Source organism: Drosophila sulfurigaster, chromosome X (assembly GCF_023558435.1).
Source record: "Drosophila sulfurigaster albostrigata strain 15112-1811.04 chromosome X, ASM2355843v2, whole genome shotgun sequence".
NCBI lineage: Eukaryota > Metazoa > Arthropoda > Insecta > Diptera > Drosophilidae > Drosophila > Drosophila sulfurigaster.
Window position 1 is genome coordinate 16,259,688 of NC_084885.1, and position 18,794 is coordinate 16,278,481.

General features: G+C 33.9%; 2 protein-coding genes across 4 annotated transcripts in view; one reads left to right on the top strand and one right to left on the bottom strand.

Moving 5' to 3' along the window:
• Window positions 1-18,794, bottom strand: part of LOC133848365 (uncharacterized) — a 183,485-nt gene that overhangs the window by 129,904 nt on the left and 34,787 nt on the right. For 2 of the 3 annotated variants that reach the window (XM_062283897.1, XM_062283896.1), the window contains exon 3: window positions 13,160-14,271. In XM_062283897.1, the coding sequence (XP_062139881.1) occupies window positions 13,253-14,271 (1,019 nt within the window). In that variant the 3' untranslated portion in view covers window positions 13,160-13,252. Of the gene's footprint in view, window positions 1-13,159; window positions 14,272-18,794 lie in introns of those variants that run through there. The other variant, XM_062283898.1, reaches the window with a different exon arrangement.
• On the top strand, window positions 9,487-13,097 carry LOC133848364 (odorant receptor 1a). The gene is made up of 3 exons (XM_062283895.1): window positions 9,487-10,026; window positions 11,324-11,933; window positions 12,669-13,097. Exons 1-3 carry the CDS (start codon window positions 9,503-9,505, stop codon window positions 12,732-12,734), a joined length of 1,200 nt encoding a protein of 399 aa, XP_062139879.1. The 5' UTR covers window positions 9,487-9,502; the 3' UTR covers window positions 12,735-13,097.

Sequence of the window (18,794 nt, forward strand, 5' to 3'; positions counted from 1 at the left end):
TACCCTAAAGCGTGCTTTCAATTGAGTTACACTCGATGCGACGAACTTTTAAGCAAACACTTGCAACAAAATACACTGCAATAATTCTATGCACTCTTGATGAACCAACAAAGGTATTCTCACATATCGTAAGAGCATAGTTTGATGATCAGCAAACCGAATAAAGTCAGTAAAGTTAACCGTAATGATCGCCAATTCAAAATATACTTTTTTTATGTTTTTATGTCGAAGAGAGTTGCAAAATTTTTCTTTGTTTTGCGATTTTGTAAATTTCCTTTCCTGTTATTCCATGCTTTAAGCAAATATTGCAGAGTATAAATTTTGCAATTTACAGATTATTACATTCATTATTACAAATAAATAAACTTAAGGAACTTTCCTCACTATCGAACGTTCTGTAATTACATTAACCAATACAATCTCATTTTATAGCCTCTGACAACTCTGTAAAAACTTAAGCACTTATACATATTTTAATATAGATCAGTCCACAAGCACACCTCAATAAAAACTCATAAACTACATTGAGCTTTCTTATATCATAAAAATGTAAAAAGTAATTTCAAAATTGAATAAAAACTAAAGTTAATTTATTTCTGTCAAATTAAATGTAGTATTATATGTAATACTAGATGTAATATAATAAATAAATAATATAAGAAATTACTTGAATATATCAATCAATCATAATTAAATTAATATAATACTTTTTCAAATATCATTTTCTACCAGAATGCACATTTACAAACTTTATCTTTTATCTTTCAGCTCTCTTGCTTCATCTTCCACAAAATGAAACTGCTTTGCCATCTACTTGTATGTTTATTACAGGGTATTGAAGCGTTTGCCAATTGTTTGTGCAAGCTGTGATGTCGCTATTGTTGTTGGGCAATAATGTCACAGCAATCATTTGTTAAGAGTTGTTCAAACGCATCGCACAAATCTCGATGAATCGACTCACTGAGGATGACAATTGCGGATTGGGGATTGGGGATTGACGATGTTCGATTTACCCATTTGCCGACTCTCGACTCTCGATTGTCGATCGTCGATCGTCGACTGTCGATGACTAAGACGCAAAGCAAGCAAAGACAATGACTAGAAAACATCGGCAAACTAGACAGAATTTACGATATCGACTTTGAGTCAGCTGCGGATGCTGTGATGATGAGCGTGCTGATGACAATTCGGTTGCATGTTGCTCGGTTGCGCGTTGCAAGTGACTGTACACAATTTATTTGCATTAGTTGGCAACATTAGACGTGTTCGATGCCAGGGTAGCCATCACGATCCGTCTCTTGTCTGCCGTCTCACTGTGAAAGGCATGTAAAAAACCAAACAGAAATCAGAAAACAGAAAAAAAACAAAAATGAAATGTTATGGAAGCGCCTAAACAAACAGAAGCCGCTGCCAACAAAGTCGCCTTGAGCTTCGCACATTCAGACATATCAATATTTACTCGCAAGTCGCAGCAACTCGCTATTTGCATTTCAGCTAGTTGCTATCAGCTTGTAACTTTAACTACCGCCAGCTGAATCACAACAAATGCAATCAGTTGGATCTGGCGGCTCTTTAGATAAGTTTTGTATCGCGTGCGAAGCTTAAAGATCAGTTAAGTTGAAGAATACCTTATAAAAAGAAAGAGTCAATTGCGTTTGCCAGAAGATTCTTTATAATCATTATTGGTCATTAATTATTCTACAAAAAATTAAAGTTTAATTTTGCTAATTAAAGAAGCTGCACTAATTTCATATTCAAATTCCCAAGTTTTAACTCTAACTTTATTTTGAAACTTATATTTTTTGTATTTTACATTTTTCAACATTATTTGCAATTTACATTTCTATATTTTAAATGGCATTAACTTGATTGTAATTCCTATGTGTAATGAAACATTTACTTCAAGCTAATACAATTGCAATATGATGTATATTCCAAGCGCGAAGTTAACGCTTAAAGCACAAATATTTGTAGTCAGTATTTCAAATAGAAATAAAATGATAATATTACATCACATTACAAACTTTGTATATTGTACAAAGTTACTTTTAACTTATAATATTTTTAAATTACTTTAACTAAATTTGCCTTTTGAATATTTTATATTTTCAGCTTTTTCTTAATTTCAAATGTCTATTCAAGTACTTTATATGTATTATTATTAAGCTTATGCAACTATTATGGTACACTTAGTTAGCACTATGTTGACGACTAAAACACTTCGACTAGTTGCACTCTCTTTTTTTCTCTCTATTCATAAAGTATTAATTCTAAATGAAATTGAAATTAGGTTGTTATGTAATACTATATTTTAAGATGCTGTTATAATTTCATTTATAAATTTCTTGAACTTAATTCTTCTCTTTAACACAAATAACATACAAATACAAATAAATAATTCTATATTTTATATAATTTATTTCAAGCTACCTCAACTATTATTTGACACACTTTGTTAGCACTCAGTTAGCGCCTAAAACACATCGACTAGTTGCACTAATTAGGCAGTTCTTGCAAAAAAAAACAAAATATTAAAAAAAAAATTGACTCTTAATGCAGTTGCGACTGTCGACGAATTTAGTTAGTTCTTTAGTTCGCAAAAAAAGTGGATTTATGCGATATTACTGCAGAGTACGATGTGATATTTGTTCAGCGAGATATCCACCCACAGATTCTGTCACTCACTTCTGTCCAGGCCTGTCGCCTTAATGAGCTTAAATGCCAAATTAATGCCAAAGCGTTTTTCTTTCTTGTTAATTTTTTTGCGAAGCCCTTGGCCGAAGACCGTGACTCGTGAATGCCGAACCGTTTACTCTCAACTTCTGCCTCCAATGGTAACACTCTCGTTTCACTCTTATTTTTTATTTGAGTGCAAAGTCTGCTGCTGTTGCTGTTGCTATTGCTGTTGCATTCGCAGTTTAAATCACTGTCGCATTCAGCGTGATTTCGCTTTGCTTTTATTCTGCTTCGTGTGGGCGACAAAATCTGCACTATTAGCGCTTTTTATACTCTCGCCGAAGGTGTTTTTGCATATTGTAAGCCAGCAGAATGCCATTGAAAAAGGTATTTTGAGTACGTTTAAGAAAAATGATCCACATTAAAAATAGCCTCACTGTTGTTACTCGTTAATTAATAGCACGTTTTTATATGTGTTGTATATTAAACCTAATTTTATAAATTAAATTGAGCAAAAACAAATTGGCTGTGACATTCATTTTAGCTACCAACTGATTGATTCATTTTATTTATTTATTTACTATAATTGCAGCTAAGCTTTAAATTACATAATAAAGGATTTACATATTTAAATCGGTACTTTTTGTAACTTACAAATTTGAGAAGCGTTGATTGGAAAACGTTGAAAATAAATAACATTTTATACCATTGAAAATTACATAACTTTTTTTACTACCAGATGTTTAATTAAGGTGTTTGGAACTACAAATTTAATAAGAGTTAATTGAAAAAGTGTCATATGAAAAGAATAACATTTTATACCAAGAAAAAACAGAATAAATATATTAACCTTTATAGATAATACAGAAATTCAGTAACCCAAAACAATAATTTTGAAATACTTTATTTGATTTAAATTAATAATAATTAATATCTTACTTTCTTTATAAAAATCTAAAATAAAATATTACCCATGTTTTTTATTTTATATTATTTTGTTTTGTGGGGATTCTTCACGTAATCAAAAAAAAGGCACAAATATTAATATACTCCAGATTGTATTATTAAAATGAACGATAATTTGAATTTGTTATTTTTTATATTATTTAATTATTAATTGGGGGTACGAATTTTTCACATATTCAAAAAATAAACAAAAAGATTAAAAATGAATACATAACTTTATTTTATTATTTTATGGTAATTTATTTTGAATTATTTCTATGAATTCTTCACATACTAAAATAATAGCAAGAATATATATAACTATTTAATGAATTGTTCACTTATTAAAAATAAAAAAGGTTAAAAAAATACATGCAATATTGTAGCATAATAATATTTCTATTAAAACTTCACTTTTTATAATTAAAAAAAGAAGATAGAAAAAATAAATAATTAACAATTATACTTTAATTTTTATTATAAAGATTTACAATAAATTAGAATATTGGTTTTTATTTAATTTTACTTAGAATTATGTTATTTGTGCTAATTCTTTACTCAATAAGAAATTAAAAAAGATGCACTATTATACTCCAAATTTTATTATACAAATCTACAGCATTCTTCTGATTTTTATTCTGTGATGTAATATGTACAATTAAAATTTACAAACGAAAATCTTGAACTACTAAAAAAAGCGAGATTTCAGCAATTGAATAAAATTTGAAGCAGCTTCGCTAGAACTGTAATTAAATTCGTTGGCCACTCAAAGGGTAACTTGACTTCGTGCACTCTCAGTTAAATCAATTTGTTCTTTGTTTGTTTTTGTTTGCTTTGCTTTGTCCATTTGTTGTTGTTATTGTTGTTGTTGCTGTTGCTTTGTCGGGGTCATTGGAATTGAAATTGGAACTGAATTTGAAATTGGAATTGAAATCCAAATCCAAATCGAAACCGAAACTGAAACCGAAATCGAAATTGAAATTGAATTTGTAACTGTTTTTGGATTTGTGTTTTCTTTGGGCCGAACTTGGTTCTTGGTTCGTGTCAAGTGGCCATAGTTCGCTTGCCATAATTTTGTTTTCATTAACAATAAATTTCAATTAAGCGCACGATTTGGATATTAATAAAGTTTTCAGCAGCACGAAAGGCAAATAACCGGGTACTGAATGTGTGTGTGTGTGAGTGTTGTGAATACTTTGAATAGTGTAAGTGTGAGTGTGAGTATATTTCAGCTTGAAGTGTGTAAAACCTTTTTTGGTGTTGTTCCTCTAAATGCTGCTCATTTGTTTCTGTTTCTGTAATCGCAACTAGGCCTGATTATACCTATGCTAAAGCCACTTTAGTAGTCAGCTGAGTGTGTTTGTGTGTGTGTGTGTGTGTGTCTGGTAGTGTGCGTGTGTTTGTGTTTGGCCAAAAAATTGAGAGTTTTTGTTCTGTCGCAAGTTTATTAGCAAAACTCCAAACTGCAAGTTGAATGTTGTGTGGGTGTTCGGGTTTCTTATTTCTAATTGGGTTTACTCTGATTCTGAGTAACAAACTGCATAGTAAAAATAGCAACAACAACAGTAAACATAGCAACAACTGTTGCCAGACAATTTAAAGCCACAAAGAATTTGGCTTTTATTTTTGCAGGGCGCGTTGACAAATGCTTGCCAGAAGGCAACATGTAAAATGCTTTTCAAGAGCTGCCAAAATAACAACCGCACACTAAGTATGTCACAGAGGTGTGCCAGACACACACACACACACACACATACAGAGAGGGGAAAACGAATAATTAAGTGCTTCGATTGCAACTGCAAAGATCGGCGACAAAGAGAACTCAAGACATTTCAAATTTATAGTCAAGTTTGTTGAACTGCGACGCAAACAGCAAAGAAAAATACTTCAAGAGGTGATTTTTCTTTTTTATTTTGTAATCGAAGAAGCGCTTAAAATATGATTCTCGATTAGCGTATAAATTTATGCTTTATACATCACAATAATATTGTAATAATAAGAAACGTTTGAGATTGGACTTTGGACTAGAATATAAATAGAGTCTAGAATATAATAGAGTTATTTTGTGAATTTTGGTCAAGAGTACAAATTTACTCTAACTAAAACAACTTGAGCCATTATAATATAATAAAACTAAGCTTTTAAAGTGAGTTTTTGGTTTGGAATATGAGCAACAAATTGTGGTACAAAAATATAATAATAAAAGGTGATTAAAACTTTTCTCTGGAGTATAAATCTAGTCTATTATTACAATTATATAATATTAAGAAGCGCTTGAAATTGAACATTCGATTAGAGTATAAATCGAGTCTAACAGCAACATTTCATGGCACAAAAATATAATAAAAAGAGGCTTACAATTAACTTCTCTCAAGAGTAGAAATAGAATCTATTTTACACAACTTCTGCTACAGTAATATAATTAACATAAGCTCATAAAGTAAACTTGAGCTTAAAAAGTATAAATCAATTCAAGCTACAACAATTTGTTACACATTAATATAATAAAAAAAAGTACTTAAATTGGACTTGAAACTAGCAAATAAATTGAGACTACCTGCAACACCTTATGGCCCATAAATATAATAATAAATGGCGTTTAAAATTAAAGTACAAATCGAGTCTAGCTACAACACTGTGTGGCACAATATGTAATAATAATATAATATAATAAATAATATGCTTAGAATGCTTAGAACTTCTCTTTAGAATACAAATCGAGTCTACCTACAACACTTTGTGGTACAATAAACCCCCTATAAACATTGCTTGAAGCACCAGAACTATATTTTTTTAAATATATTATTCAAATGCTATAAACAATTATTACACCATTAGCTTTGATGGCAAAGCGAATCACTAAATACTAAATATAGTGATTGACTATTGTTAATTCTCGTTAATGCGATAATAATAAATGCCAAGTGAGGACACTAAAAACGCGGCAAATTTATTGCATTTTAATTGGGAATTAATCCCAAGCCAAATACTTCCGCAACTTGTCTAATTTGCCATCGATTTGTTTACAATTCCAACTGCTAATGAGTGTTGCACGTTCGATCGATAGCTGCGGCCATGTTTACAATCAGCTGCCACAAATTGTGGCGAATAGTATTGTACACAATAAAAAAAGTGGCTCGCCAATCACTTAAATGGCAGCAATCAAAATGTCATTAAAAACACACACACAAAACAAGCGCAATTGAAAACGAAATCGAAAATAAAAGCAAAACACAAAACGGAAGCGTTCTCTGAATTGTTTGTCAATCGCATCGAATTGGACATTGATAACTGGCCTAATTGCTGGCTAAATCACACATCGAAATTCATTTGGCGTTGCCCGCGCTGCGTATACGCGATAAATGCATTAGCATGTTAAGTATACGCACGGTCAGCCAGCAAAATGAACTGGGTTTGGTTAAATATATTGTTTTTTGGGTTAGCTGCTCTCATTTTCGATTTGTGTGGAACAAGTTTTATGTTTTCCCACGCCCACGAGGGGCGTGCCAAGGGAGGGGAGCATAGCGAGTAATCGTAATTGAATTTCTGTACGATTGCAAAGACTTTTAATTAGTTTCTAACTGGCAGTTGGTTAATTAAACTTACGGTGTCAGTGTGTGTGTGTGTATGTGTGTGTGTGTGTTTGTGTGTGTGCAATCTCAACACAAAAGCTCACACACGCAGCGCCCCCTCCCCTTCTTTTGCCTTGCATATTGTTAGTACTTTGCAGTGCAGTGGAAAATAAGGTGAGGCCGTAAATTAAGTGCCAGCCTCCAAATGTCAAAACATATGCCAAAGTCGGACACACGAGTCGGGAATTCAGCTACGAAAACGGCAAAACCAGAAAGAACCGCACTGAATTGCGCCCAAGGGGCAAGCGACAACTCAATAAGCTCAAACAGTAGCTGGCTTTTCGCTTGTTCAATGGAAATCTATAAACAAGTATTTAAATATTTCACATATGTAGTTAACATTACTTTGCTTTTCAACACTACGTTTACCAATCACTTGTCTCTGCTAAGCTACCCTTAGTAAGGGTATTTGCCACGCAGCCCACATGACATACAAAAATAGTAAAATAAAAATAGTAAAGAAAAAAACAAAAAAAAAAAAGAAAAACAACCGCTAGCGGACAATGACCATGACTGCGAGAGAGCTGCAATCACAGTTCCAGTTTCTTGTTTCTTGTTTCAGTTTCAGTTTCAGTTCCAGTTGCAATTGCATTTCGACAAGTCGTTGTTGATAGCAAAAAGAAACCGTTAATACTGAACTCTCTGATTGATCGATTGACGAATCTGGCAATCGAGCACAGTGCTCACATATTCTATGTGAACTAACTACAAAAACTAAAAAACAAAAACTAAACTAAACTATGAACAATTGAAACGTTGTCATTACAAATTGTTTTCTTCAACCGGTTCACTAAATATTATTTCCGCGCCAGCTTCGAGTCATAAATCAACAATTAGTTGAACTTCGCGTAAGCTGCACAAATTTAATAGCATTTTAAATAAAACATTATTAATTGCAGAATTTACATACACGTATTTTGAACATAAATATGGAGTTATACTTAAATTAAAATATATGTAAAGGTATGGAAATTCTATATAATAATTCGCATATTAATAACATACATCTTTGAATATTGTAATTATATTTTCAAAATATAGAAAAAGGAACTTATTATTTTAATTTTTTAATGTTTTAATTAGACTTAAAAATATTAAAAGTTTATTGGACAACTTTAAAATTGTATTTACATTGCTACGCTAAATCTACACTAACGTTATGCGTTTAATTACTTTAATTTTGATAAGGAATGGACTAGAATAAAAAACAATATATGTAAATACATTTCTTAGTGCTCTACAATCTTGTTTATTACATGTTAGTTTGGAATTCTCTAGAGAAAAAGTTTTAAAATTATTTCATTTCATTTATTTTATGCGTATTAAAATCAACATTCCACTGCCGACTATATAACTGAAATATTCAATTTTTCTAAGCAAGCCAATCTCAATCATAAATAATAATTGAAAATCAAATTTAAATATTTTAAATGAATATCATAAAAATTGAGTTGAAGGCTTAATGCATTGCTAGCACTGCAAATAGTCCTAAAAATAAAATAAATAAAAATTTATTGCCAATATCTCCAAGTCCTAATTTATTGATAGTAAAAAAAATTATTAATAATAATAAACAAATTTTACATTTTATACTCCCTATAATCTTCAAGTTAATAAATATAAAAATGTACTTAAAATTAGTACTTATTTTTAATGATACATAACTTATTCAGCAAAGTGCTAAAACTTCCCTTTGGTGTATTCAAATTTCTTAAACCTAGAGAAAAGTTAATAAAATTCAAATTTGTTTTTCACTTGCATTTTTTTTTAAAATTTTATCTGAATAACTTGTTCAACAAAGTGTCAAACTTACTTTGAAAATGATTTCATAATTTATCAAAGCGTGAAAAACACTTAATAAATTTCAATAAACTTGTCACACTGTGCGAAACAGGTGCCGCATTAACCTGGCCTGGCTTGTGTTGTGTTGTGTTGTGTTGCCTGTGCTGCGTTTTACTGCGTTGTGTGCTGTGTGTTGTGTGTTGTGTTGTAGGTGTGGACTTGGATTCAGGCCCCGGGGCGTATAATTAAGTCATTTTCAAGTTTCAGAGTTAGCCAAGTTTTCCAGTTTTCAAACATTTTATTAGTGCGCCTAATGAAGACAAAAAACAAATTAAGTTTGCTATTAATAAGGCCAATTAACAATTTAGTGCAGCACACTTACACACTTACACACACACACACACACACACGCGTGTGTCACCAACAAAACAATACGACGCAGTCCTCAGCCACCAGTTTCTTTCAACATGTCTAAGCTTCTGGATGCCTTGCTCATTGACCTGAGGTCACAACGCTTCACCTTTCGCATGATGGGTTTGGAACTGAAACCCTCGAAGCCTGGCGGACGACGTCAAGTGCTGCGATCGCCGCTCACGTTTGCAATCATGGTGATCGCCACCAGCTTTGAGTTCTGCACCGTTTGCGCCTTCATCGTTGAACACTCCAGCGAAATTGTCCTCTGCTCCGAGGCTTTGATGCACGGCGTCCAGATGATCTCCTCGCTGCTCAAAATGTGGATTTTCCTTTGGAAGTGTGAAGAACTCGTCGCTCTCATTGCCGCCATTCAACAGCCATTCGAACAGACGAACATCGATCCAGCTGAGCTGATGATCTTCCAGCAGCAAAGTCGCATTGGCCAATCTCTGTCTAGCATTTATACCCTGATGTGCACCGGCACCTCGATCTCCTTTCTCCTCATGCCGCTCGCTCTCACGCTGCTCCGATTCAATTCAACAGGCCTCTTTGCCCCCGTCAGCTCCTTTCGAGTCGTGTGAGTGCAGCAAATAAATTAACTTTATTTTCAACTTATTTTATTTGGTTTACATCTTTTTTGCTGCTCTTTTTCCCGTTTACTATTAATATTCTTTACCTAATATTTTCTTAAATTTAAATTGTTTGGGTTTTCACTTTTTTTATACATGTTCTTTATCTATTTTTTTTCGTATTTGTTTACTATTTTTATTATTTTATATTTTTATTATTATATAATGAAAAGCTTTTCGTTTTTTAGAATGCCTCAAAGAAACTCAGAAAACTCCCAGGATTAGAGGTTTTAAACACTTTGTAAATGCTGAGTTTTCTTTTTCTTTTCTTTGGGTTTTATGCATGCTTTACATTTATGTTGAAGAGGACAAAGTTGATTAACATTTACTTCGCAGTTTCATCTTTAATTCTTTTCGTGTTCTTCTATCCACTCAATCTATCTATTATTTAAATGTATGTTGCTACATTTTCCTAATTTGCTCTTTCTCTATATTTTTCTATTTCTTTTACAATACCTTTTAAAATCACTTCAATTTATGTTTTATTACCTAGTTTCTGCAAAGAAATTTTATATTTACATATCTTTTTACGATTTTTTATAATTTACATAAACATTTAATATTTTGACCTTAACATTTGTAATTTCTTTTCTCTTTATTATTTCCTCTGAATTTTACTCTATTGTTTTATTTTATATGAATGTTAGCATCATATTGGTTCTCTTTATTATTCAACCATTTCTATTGCTACATTTTACTTATTTTCTAGTTGTCTACATTTTTACATTACTTTTTTTCTCAATAGATTTAAGTTAACAGTTGCTCATTATAATGCTTTGCTTTCACTATTTATTACTATTATTCTTTACTTTTTGTAGTATTGCTTTTCTTAAATTTTTCTTTCTCTAATTTCATTTATAATGTGTCTATATTAACAGTAAGTAAATTGTATAATTAATATTCAAATTCACAGAAATATCAGTTATCTAATGAGTTCTTCTATTATATGCTACATATTTTCTGTTGCTTGAGTTTGATTCTTTGCAGTCTTCTTAGTATTAAATTTGTATTTATTTTTTATTTTTATTTTACAAAACTAACAATAATTCAAAATAATATTAAAGCCAATTATTGCGGCGAACACTAGCAACAAGGTCTTCAGCTTAGTATTTAATTAATGTCAACTTATTCTTAAATTAACTTCTATTTGTTTTAATGAACCTGTGTTTCCAATTACTCTCTACACTCTAATTAAATATTCTTTCCTTTTTAATATACATATATATCTTCTTTCACCGCTGTCAGTCTGCCCTACGATGTAACCCAACCGGAGATTTATTTCCTGGACTGCTGTCTCATGGTCTTCGTTCTGACATTCTTCTGCTGCTCAACGAGTGGCGTGGACACGCTCTACGGCTGGTTCGTCTTCGGACTGACGGCACACTATCGTTGCCTCGTGCTGCGGCTGCAACGCATCAGCTGCAACAAAGGCTTGAGCGAGTGGCAGCTGGAGCAGCAACTGGATCAGCTGTTCGAGGAGCATGCGAAGCTGCTGCGGCTGGTGGATCGCTTTGAGTTGGCGTTCAGAGAGATCGCCTGCGTTGAGGTGCTGTTGATCTGTGTGCTCTATTGCTCAGTGATCTGTCAGTACATCATGCCACACACCAATCAGAACTTTGCCTTCCTCGGCTTCTTCTCGATGGTCGTCAGCACACAGCTGTGCATCTATGCCGTTGGCGCCGAGCGAGTGCGACACGAGGGTCAAGAGTTTGCCCACCAGCTGTACATGCAACTGCCGTGGCATCAACTATCCGCCCGCCAGCGACGTCTCCTGTTGCTGCCCCTGCAACGTGCCACGAAGGAGACGCACTTGGGCGCCTACTTCTTTGTCCTCGGCCATCCTCTGCTCGTCTGGGTGAGTTTATCCAGCTAACATTCAGTTCTACCTCGAGTGGCAAAGACAGCTGCACTTTAAGCAGAAATTGTATTCTAATGTGGCACAGAGACCTGCAAGTTCATCTAAAATAGTTTTAGCAAACAAACTTTTGTTAAATAAACAATACATTTTTTAAACTGAAGATTCAGTTAAAAATTTTGTTCAGCAAACTCTAGCTTATTCAAATTTCCAGGTAATAGAAATATTATTCAAAAGTATAACATTTTACTCCTAAGAAAAGATTAATTATATAGTTCGACAATATTAATCAAAACAACAATATTGAACAAATCATTAACGACAACAAAAATCTTAAAAAAAACAATATATAGACGCAAAATTAAAGATAGCAACAGCATTTTTTGTTTAATGTATAGTTTAGTTATCCCTTTTCAATTTGGATCTAAAATTTAGTTTTTGTTTGAGCGTAAATTTTTTAAAAGTTGGAAGCAGCTTTGCAATAAAGCTGATAAAATTGAACTTATAATATCAACGTTTGCTGAATACAATGTAGAAGTCCATTTAATACAATTAAATTATATCTTATTTGCAGTGCTTTAATATTTCTCGTTTACATCCTGATCTCCAATTGATTGAAGCTGACTGATGGCTATTAAGTAATGCTCAAAGTTAGCTTCGAAATAAAAAGCCACTCTAAATAATAAGCACAATGTTTATATGATTAATTATTTCCCCTTTCTCAATTTATTGCAGACCTTTCGCACTGCGGGTTCATTCACCACGTTGCTAAATGCGCTGCGAGCCAAATACGAGCACTAGAGAATTGTTACTAACTGCAAAAAGAGGTAAAAAGAAAAAAAAGAGAGTTGAATGAACCCAAGTGAACTGCTGGAAATGACAGACAGAGAGAGAAAGAGAGAGAGAGAGAGAGACGGATGTGGTTGATTATTGTTTATTTACGTTTATTATTAAAATTACAATTACGAGCTGTTTCTCATTTTATGTACACACACAATACAAAATTATGTTTGATTTCTTTCCTGTTTTTTTTTTTTGCTTTTTCAGTTTTTGTTTGTGGAATTAAAACAACAAAATACACGAAATATGTGGAAATTAAAATAATAAAATACAAATACAAATAAAACTAAAAGCTACAATTACACACAAAAGAGACACGAGAAAGAGGGTTGTCGTGGAATAAATACGAAACGAAGTAACCAAAAAGAGGTGTGAAAAGTTCTGTGTTGAAAGGGGCGGAGGGGGAGGGGGAGGAATGTAACGAGGGGGGAAGGTGAAGTGATTGATAGATGGACAGTTGCTTCATCGCTTAGCTTAGCTTAGCTTAGGGCCAACAGCGGCTCCACATCGAGCGACTCCTTGGCGATCGCCTTCTTCTTGTACTTCTTTTGCAGCTTCGTCTTGGAGAGCTTCGATTTGGATTTGCTTGGCTGCTGCTTCTTCAGCGCCGCCTCCTCGAGCGCCTTCTCCCGATCGAGCAGCTCCAGCTGCTCAAAGATGTTCTTCGGATGCGGATGACTTGTGTGCGGCTTTGTCGCATTCTTCGCAGCATAGACGACGACAAACTGCGAGAATGCCGAATCCGTTGGCGTATTGATGTCCGCAAAGTCACGGAAATTGGCGAATTGCTCCTCGGGATACGTGTACTTCTGAACGAATCCCTCGCTTGGCCTGCCATGCCCGTTGTTTGCATCGCCGTAGATGTAATCGCTGTTGTCATCCGGATGATAGGGCATCTCCTCTTCGGGATAGAAAGTTCCGCCGCGCAACACTCCAAAATCACCGCTACCCAAAATCGAGGCATCAAATCCGCGTTGCTGTTGCTGCTGCTGCTGTTGCTGTTGTTGTTGCTGCTGCTGTTGTTGATGTTGCTGCTGTTGCTGATGTTGCAGCTGCTGTTGCTGCGGTGTCAGCAGCGGCAATTGCAGCGGTGAATTGTCACCCAAAGGTGAGACGGGACCAGCGAAGTAGGGACGCGAGTGACCCAATGGAGGCGCCTCGTGGTAGAAGGGAGGATAAAAGTTCTGCGCCGCCTGACTGTGAGAATCTCCTCCTGAATTTGCCAACGGCGTCACATCGGAGCGCGAGATGAGCTGCGTATTTGGGTTGGCAATGGGACGAAACTGCTCCTGCGACAGCGATTCCGATTGGAAGTGGCGACTCTGCGCTGACACACGATGCTGCAGTTGTTGTGGTTGCTGCTGCTGTTGGGGATTGTGCTGCAGCTGTGTGGTTGGTGGCATGTGGAAGTGCTGCTGCTCGTGGGAACGCAACACTGTGATGGGCGTAAAGTCATTGGGCTCCATCAGCATGTCGCTGTCTTCCTCGGGGAACTCAGCTGCAAAGATAGAGGAGAAAAATGGAAAAGGGATGAATATTAATAAGCTGACTTGAAGAGCAATAAAAAACAGTAGAGTAAGAGAAGTAAATGATTAAATGTATATAACAATAAAATAAGCTGACTTGTAGAGCAATAAAAAACAGTAGAGTAAGACAAATAAAAGAGTAAGTATAAATGTTACATATAACATAATCAAATAAAATGAAATGTGTGGAATATTTGATTTTCAACTGACTGCTGCTGTTCTACTTTGACGAATGATTATCAACTTCTGACGATTGATGATACCGATAGCTTCGTGCACATTATTGTTAAATAAACAAATCAAAATATATAGTATATAGTGTTATTTATTGTGTAATTTACGATTCCAAGCAATCAACCTTTGAATTGATAGATTTTCATCATATTTATACCCGCTACCCATAGGGTAGAAGGGTATTATAACTTTGTGCCGGCAGGAAATGTATGTAACAGGTAGAAGGAGACATCTCCGACCCTTTAAAGTATATATATTCTTGATCAGCAATAACAGCCGAGACAATTTAGCCATGTCCGTCTGTGTTTCTGTATGTCTGTTCGTCTGTCCGTATGAAGACCTATATCTCAGAGACTATAAGAGACAGAGCTAGTATAGCTAGTATATCTCACAGTCGAGCACACTCGACTGTAACTTTCTTACTAGTTTCATTCTTCTATCGTATTCTTATCAAATTTGTTTAATAGAACTTTGAGTTTATTCTATTGAGCATATTTATTTATATTTACTTGTAATCTTATTTAAAAATATATTTTGAATTTGAAAAATGTTTATTTATGGAAATACAGCATAATGTTTGGGAAGTTTAAGGGGATCTGCAGTCCACCGAAGTAGATCAACATTTGGAGGAATTTCGATGAAATTAAATCAAAGGAGGAGCCAAAACAAAATGAACAGAGTGACGAGAGTCCAAAGCTAAATATTCAGCTCAATGGCATGAGCTGCAAGATTGGACTCGGTCACATCCTTAGAAGAAGAAATATCGTATTCAATAAAAAAAAGTGTTGAATTGTAACGAACAAAGAAACAAACAATTTAAAATAAAACTTAATTCTATTGGTGACTAATAAACGCGACTTTGTCTGAAATTTTTTTATGTTCTTTGCATATAATTATCAAAAGTTCAACAACATTGTGGCCTAACAATCGAATAACAAATTGCCATAAGAATTTGACAATCCTTTCGGTTAACGAACAGTTGAAGTTGCAATTACCATAATAAAAACAACAAGTGTTATTAAGCTTTCATAAATTTGCAAATCCTAAACAATATTCAATACTAAACACTCACTACAAAGGTAAAAAAGAATTCACGCTGATTGCGATTTTCCAATTAAAAACGAGTAAAAAAACAGACTTGAAAGAAGTGAATGACAGACAGACAGACAGAGAAACATACAAAAAGACAGCAGGAGAGGCAGTCAGTAAAATGGCATCGCATCTTTTTCCGGCAGGCAACAAACAATAACAACAACAACAACAAAAACAACTAAAAGAGAGAAACAGAAGACGTCGCGACGTCTTGACTGAGCTTCGATGGGCACAGCACTTAAGATTTGCTTCGACTTCGTCTTCGACTTCGACTTCGACGACGACTTGAAGAGTCTTCTTCGATCTTCAGCTTGGAGTGGAGTGGACCGCTTTTTTGCCTCCCCCTCAGCTGCTCATTTGCGAGTCGAGTGGTGAAATGATGACGCTGATGGGGCAGTCACAACGAACAAACAACAAAATACAAAATACAACAAAAAACAAAAAACAATCTGAAGAAGGAAGCGAAAGTTGCAAGTTGTTATTGTCAGCGCAGGCCACAAGTGGCACAAACACACAAACTTTTATTACATTTTTTGTATGCGCCGCGGCCAGGAAATGCAGACAACGCCAAAGTGTTGTCCATCTTCAAAGTACCCAACGCAAAAAAAATGAAGATATTTAAGTCTTCTACATAATTTGCACGTTGCTGAAAACGTAATGACAACTAATGCATGACTGAAGTCTTGCCCCATTTTGAGTTGTTGCAAGTGGCTGACAATAAAAAACAAAAACTAAATACAGTTTACTAATTGAAATGGCCACGTTAAGGTTGCAAATTGAGTATGCACGAACAGTAGATACCCTATAAGCTGAATTCATAAAATTTAATTTAATAATCTGCAAGTATCATCGATGTCTTCAGTATTTTTATTGAATATTTCAGACTTTAATCACATCTTAAAGATATCAATGAATAAATAGTGAATATATATTAAATAAATAATATAATAATTAATTCCAGAATTGACTTCCGTTTAAAATATAATCTACACTTTACCAGGTTAAAGAAATTATAAAAATCTTAAAAATTATATTATATTAAATCTACACTTTATCCACATATAATAAAACTCTTTCAATGAGAACATTAAACTCCAATTCTCTTCTATAAGTTCTTCATTTCTGTTTAATATATTATATACACTTTATTGACAAAATAAAGCACTTTCAAACATAATTTCATCTCTTAAATAAATTCAGCATTTCCATTTAAAATGTAATCCACACTTTATATAAATTCTCGCTTTTCCAGTTCATAATTAAATCTGCACTTTACTTACAAATCACTTTCCATAGCAAAATTAAACTACAGTTTAAGCGAATAGTAAAAATTTTAAATAAATTCCACATTTTTATTGATTTAATACTTGATTTAATAATAATAAATAAATAAAAATGCATTTCTTTTGAATATTTTATCAACAGTTTTCAATTGTAATCTCATTTCATAAATATATTCTGCATTTCTATTTCATATCAAATCTTCAATTTATTCACAAAAAAAAAAAACACTTTTAATAGAAATTTTATCTCTTAAATACATTTTACTTTTTTATTTAATATTTAATATACAATTTTCAATCGCAAGCTCATCTCTTGAATTATTTCTGCATTTCTATTTAATATTTCTTCTACACTTTAGCACTTTCAATGGCAACAATAAATTCTCGAGTATTTCTGTTTGAACACAACAGCAGCAACAAATTCGTTTCGTTCGTTCGCTTGTCAATTGTGTAGCCTCAATTTATGGCCGCTTGCAGGGTATCTGCGTGTGTCAATCTGCGTTGCATGCAACACATCAAATGCCACATTCTTTATGCAGCACAATCACAACAACAACAAGAACAACAGGCACAAAGCAATACAAAATACTCGCAGTTTGTCATACAATCAGCTGTCCGGATCGTTGCCTTAAATTCTTTTCGCGTTGTTGCACCACCCCGTGCAGCAGTTGCATGCCCCTTGCGACAATACAAAACGGCAGTGGCTCGATTCAAATTTGTTGTCGATGTTGTCGTTGTTGTGGTTGTTGTTGCTGGCTGCCGTTGAGCAGTCAAATGTCGTCTCGATAAAAGTAAAGTCGATAATAATGTGAGCAGCTGGCAGCTGGCATAAATTTTGTTCTAGCCATGTTCGCCTGTCAGCTAGTCCGAGTCCGAGTCCGAGATCAAGACCCACCAGACACCCACCCATCCACCCGATCTCTCTCTCTCCCACACTCAGCCACCATTCTTGCACTCCCTTCCCCCTCCTCTCTTCTTGGATTGCCACCTGACAAGCAGCAAAGCAGCAAAGCACGAGCACGAGCCGCCTTTTCATATGGGGGCAGTTGCATGGAGTTGACTCTTGTGCCGCTTGTGTCGCTCCATCGGCATTATTTCAACATGAATTTCGATTTTCACCTTACTGCCTTACAGCCTAACGGTTCTTGCTTCGACTTCTTATACACTTCTTTTCAGTCCGCATCAATTGACTTTTGAATCTAATTGGGTAAATATTAATTTGTGCACATTTCTGCAAAATTCAGCTAAAAATTACGCTTATTTTCTCAATTTAAGCTTAGAGAAGTGAAGTGGAAATTTCAAAATTTTTAATTGCAAATATCTGATATCAAAAGGAAAGTTAAAATTAATTTAAAATTGTGGAAAAGAAGAGTTTTATAATCAAACAGAAAAAATAATAATGCGATACAATAATGTAAACTTTACAATATGCAACATATAAAGAATCTTATTATAAAGCATTAAGGAAACATCACTTTTTCATTTTGTCTTCTGGCAATTCAATAAATATCAATCAGAAATAATTTTGAATATGTTGTCAATTGTTGTCTTTCTTTGATTTGCTCGGGAAGGTCAATAAAAATTGTGCAAAACGGTTCAATCTCTTAACATTTGCTTAAAAGGAATTTCATTTGATTTTTTAGTTATTAGAATTACACCATCATGTCGTATACTTAATAATCTTTGGGAAGGTCAATAAAAATAATGCAATAACAGTTCCAATGCCTCAAAATTATGCAAATTATTCTATTTTTCAACTAACTTTTGAACAATTATTTTATTGTATATCTTGCTGGGAAGAAATATTCCCACATGATGTATACTTAATATTTACTTGCGCGCTCAGGAAATATGTCTTCTTAAATTACTTAAATGTTTACAAATTA

Coding starts and splice junctions, on each gene's coding strand:
- LOC133848364 (XM_062283895.1), top strand. CDS start 9,503: ATGTCTAAGCTTCTGGATGCCTTGCTCATTGACCTGAGGTCACAACGC. Junction 10,027..11,323: donor GTCAGCTCCTTTCGAGTCGT/GTGAGTGCAGCA, acceptor CACCGCTGTCAG/TCTGCCCTACGATGTAACCC. Junction 11,934..12,668: donor GCCATCCTCTGCTCGTCTGG/GTGAGTTTATCC, acceptor AATTTATTGCAG/ACCTTTCGCACTGCGGGTTC.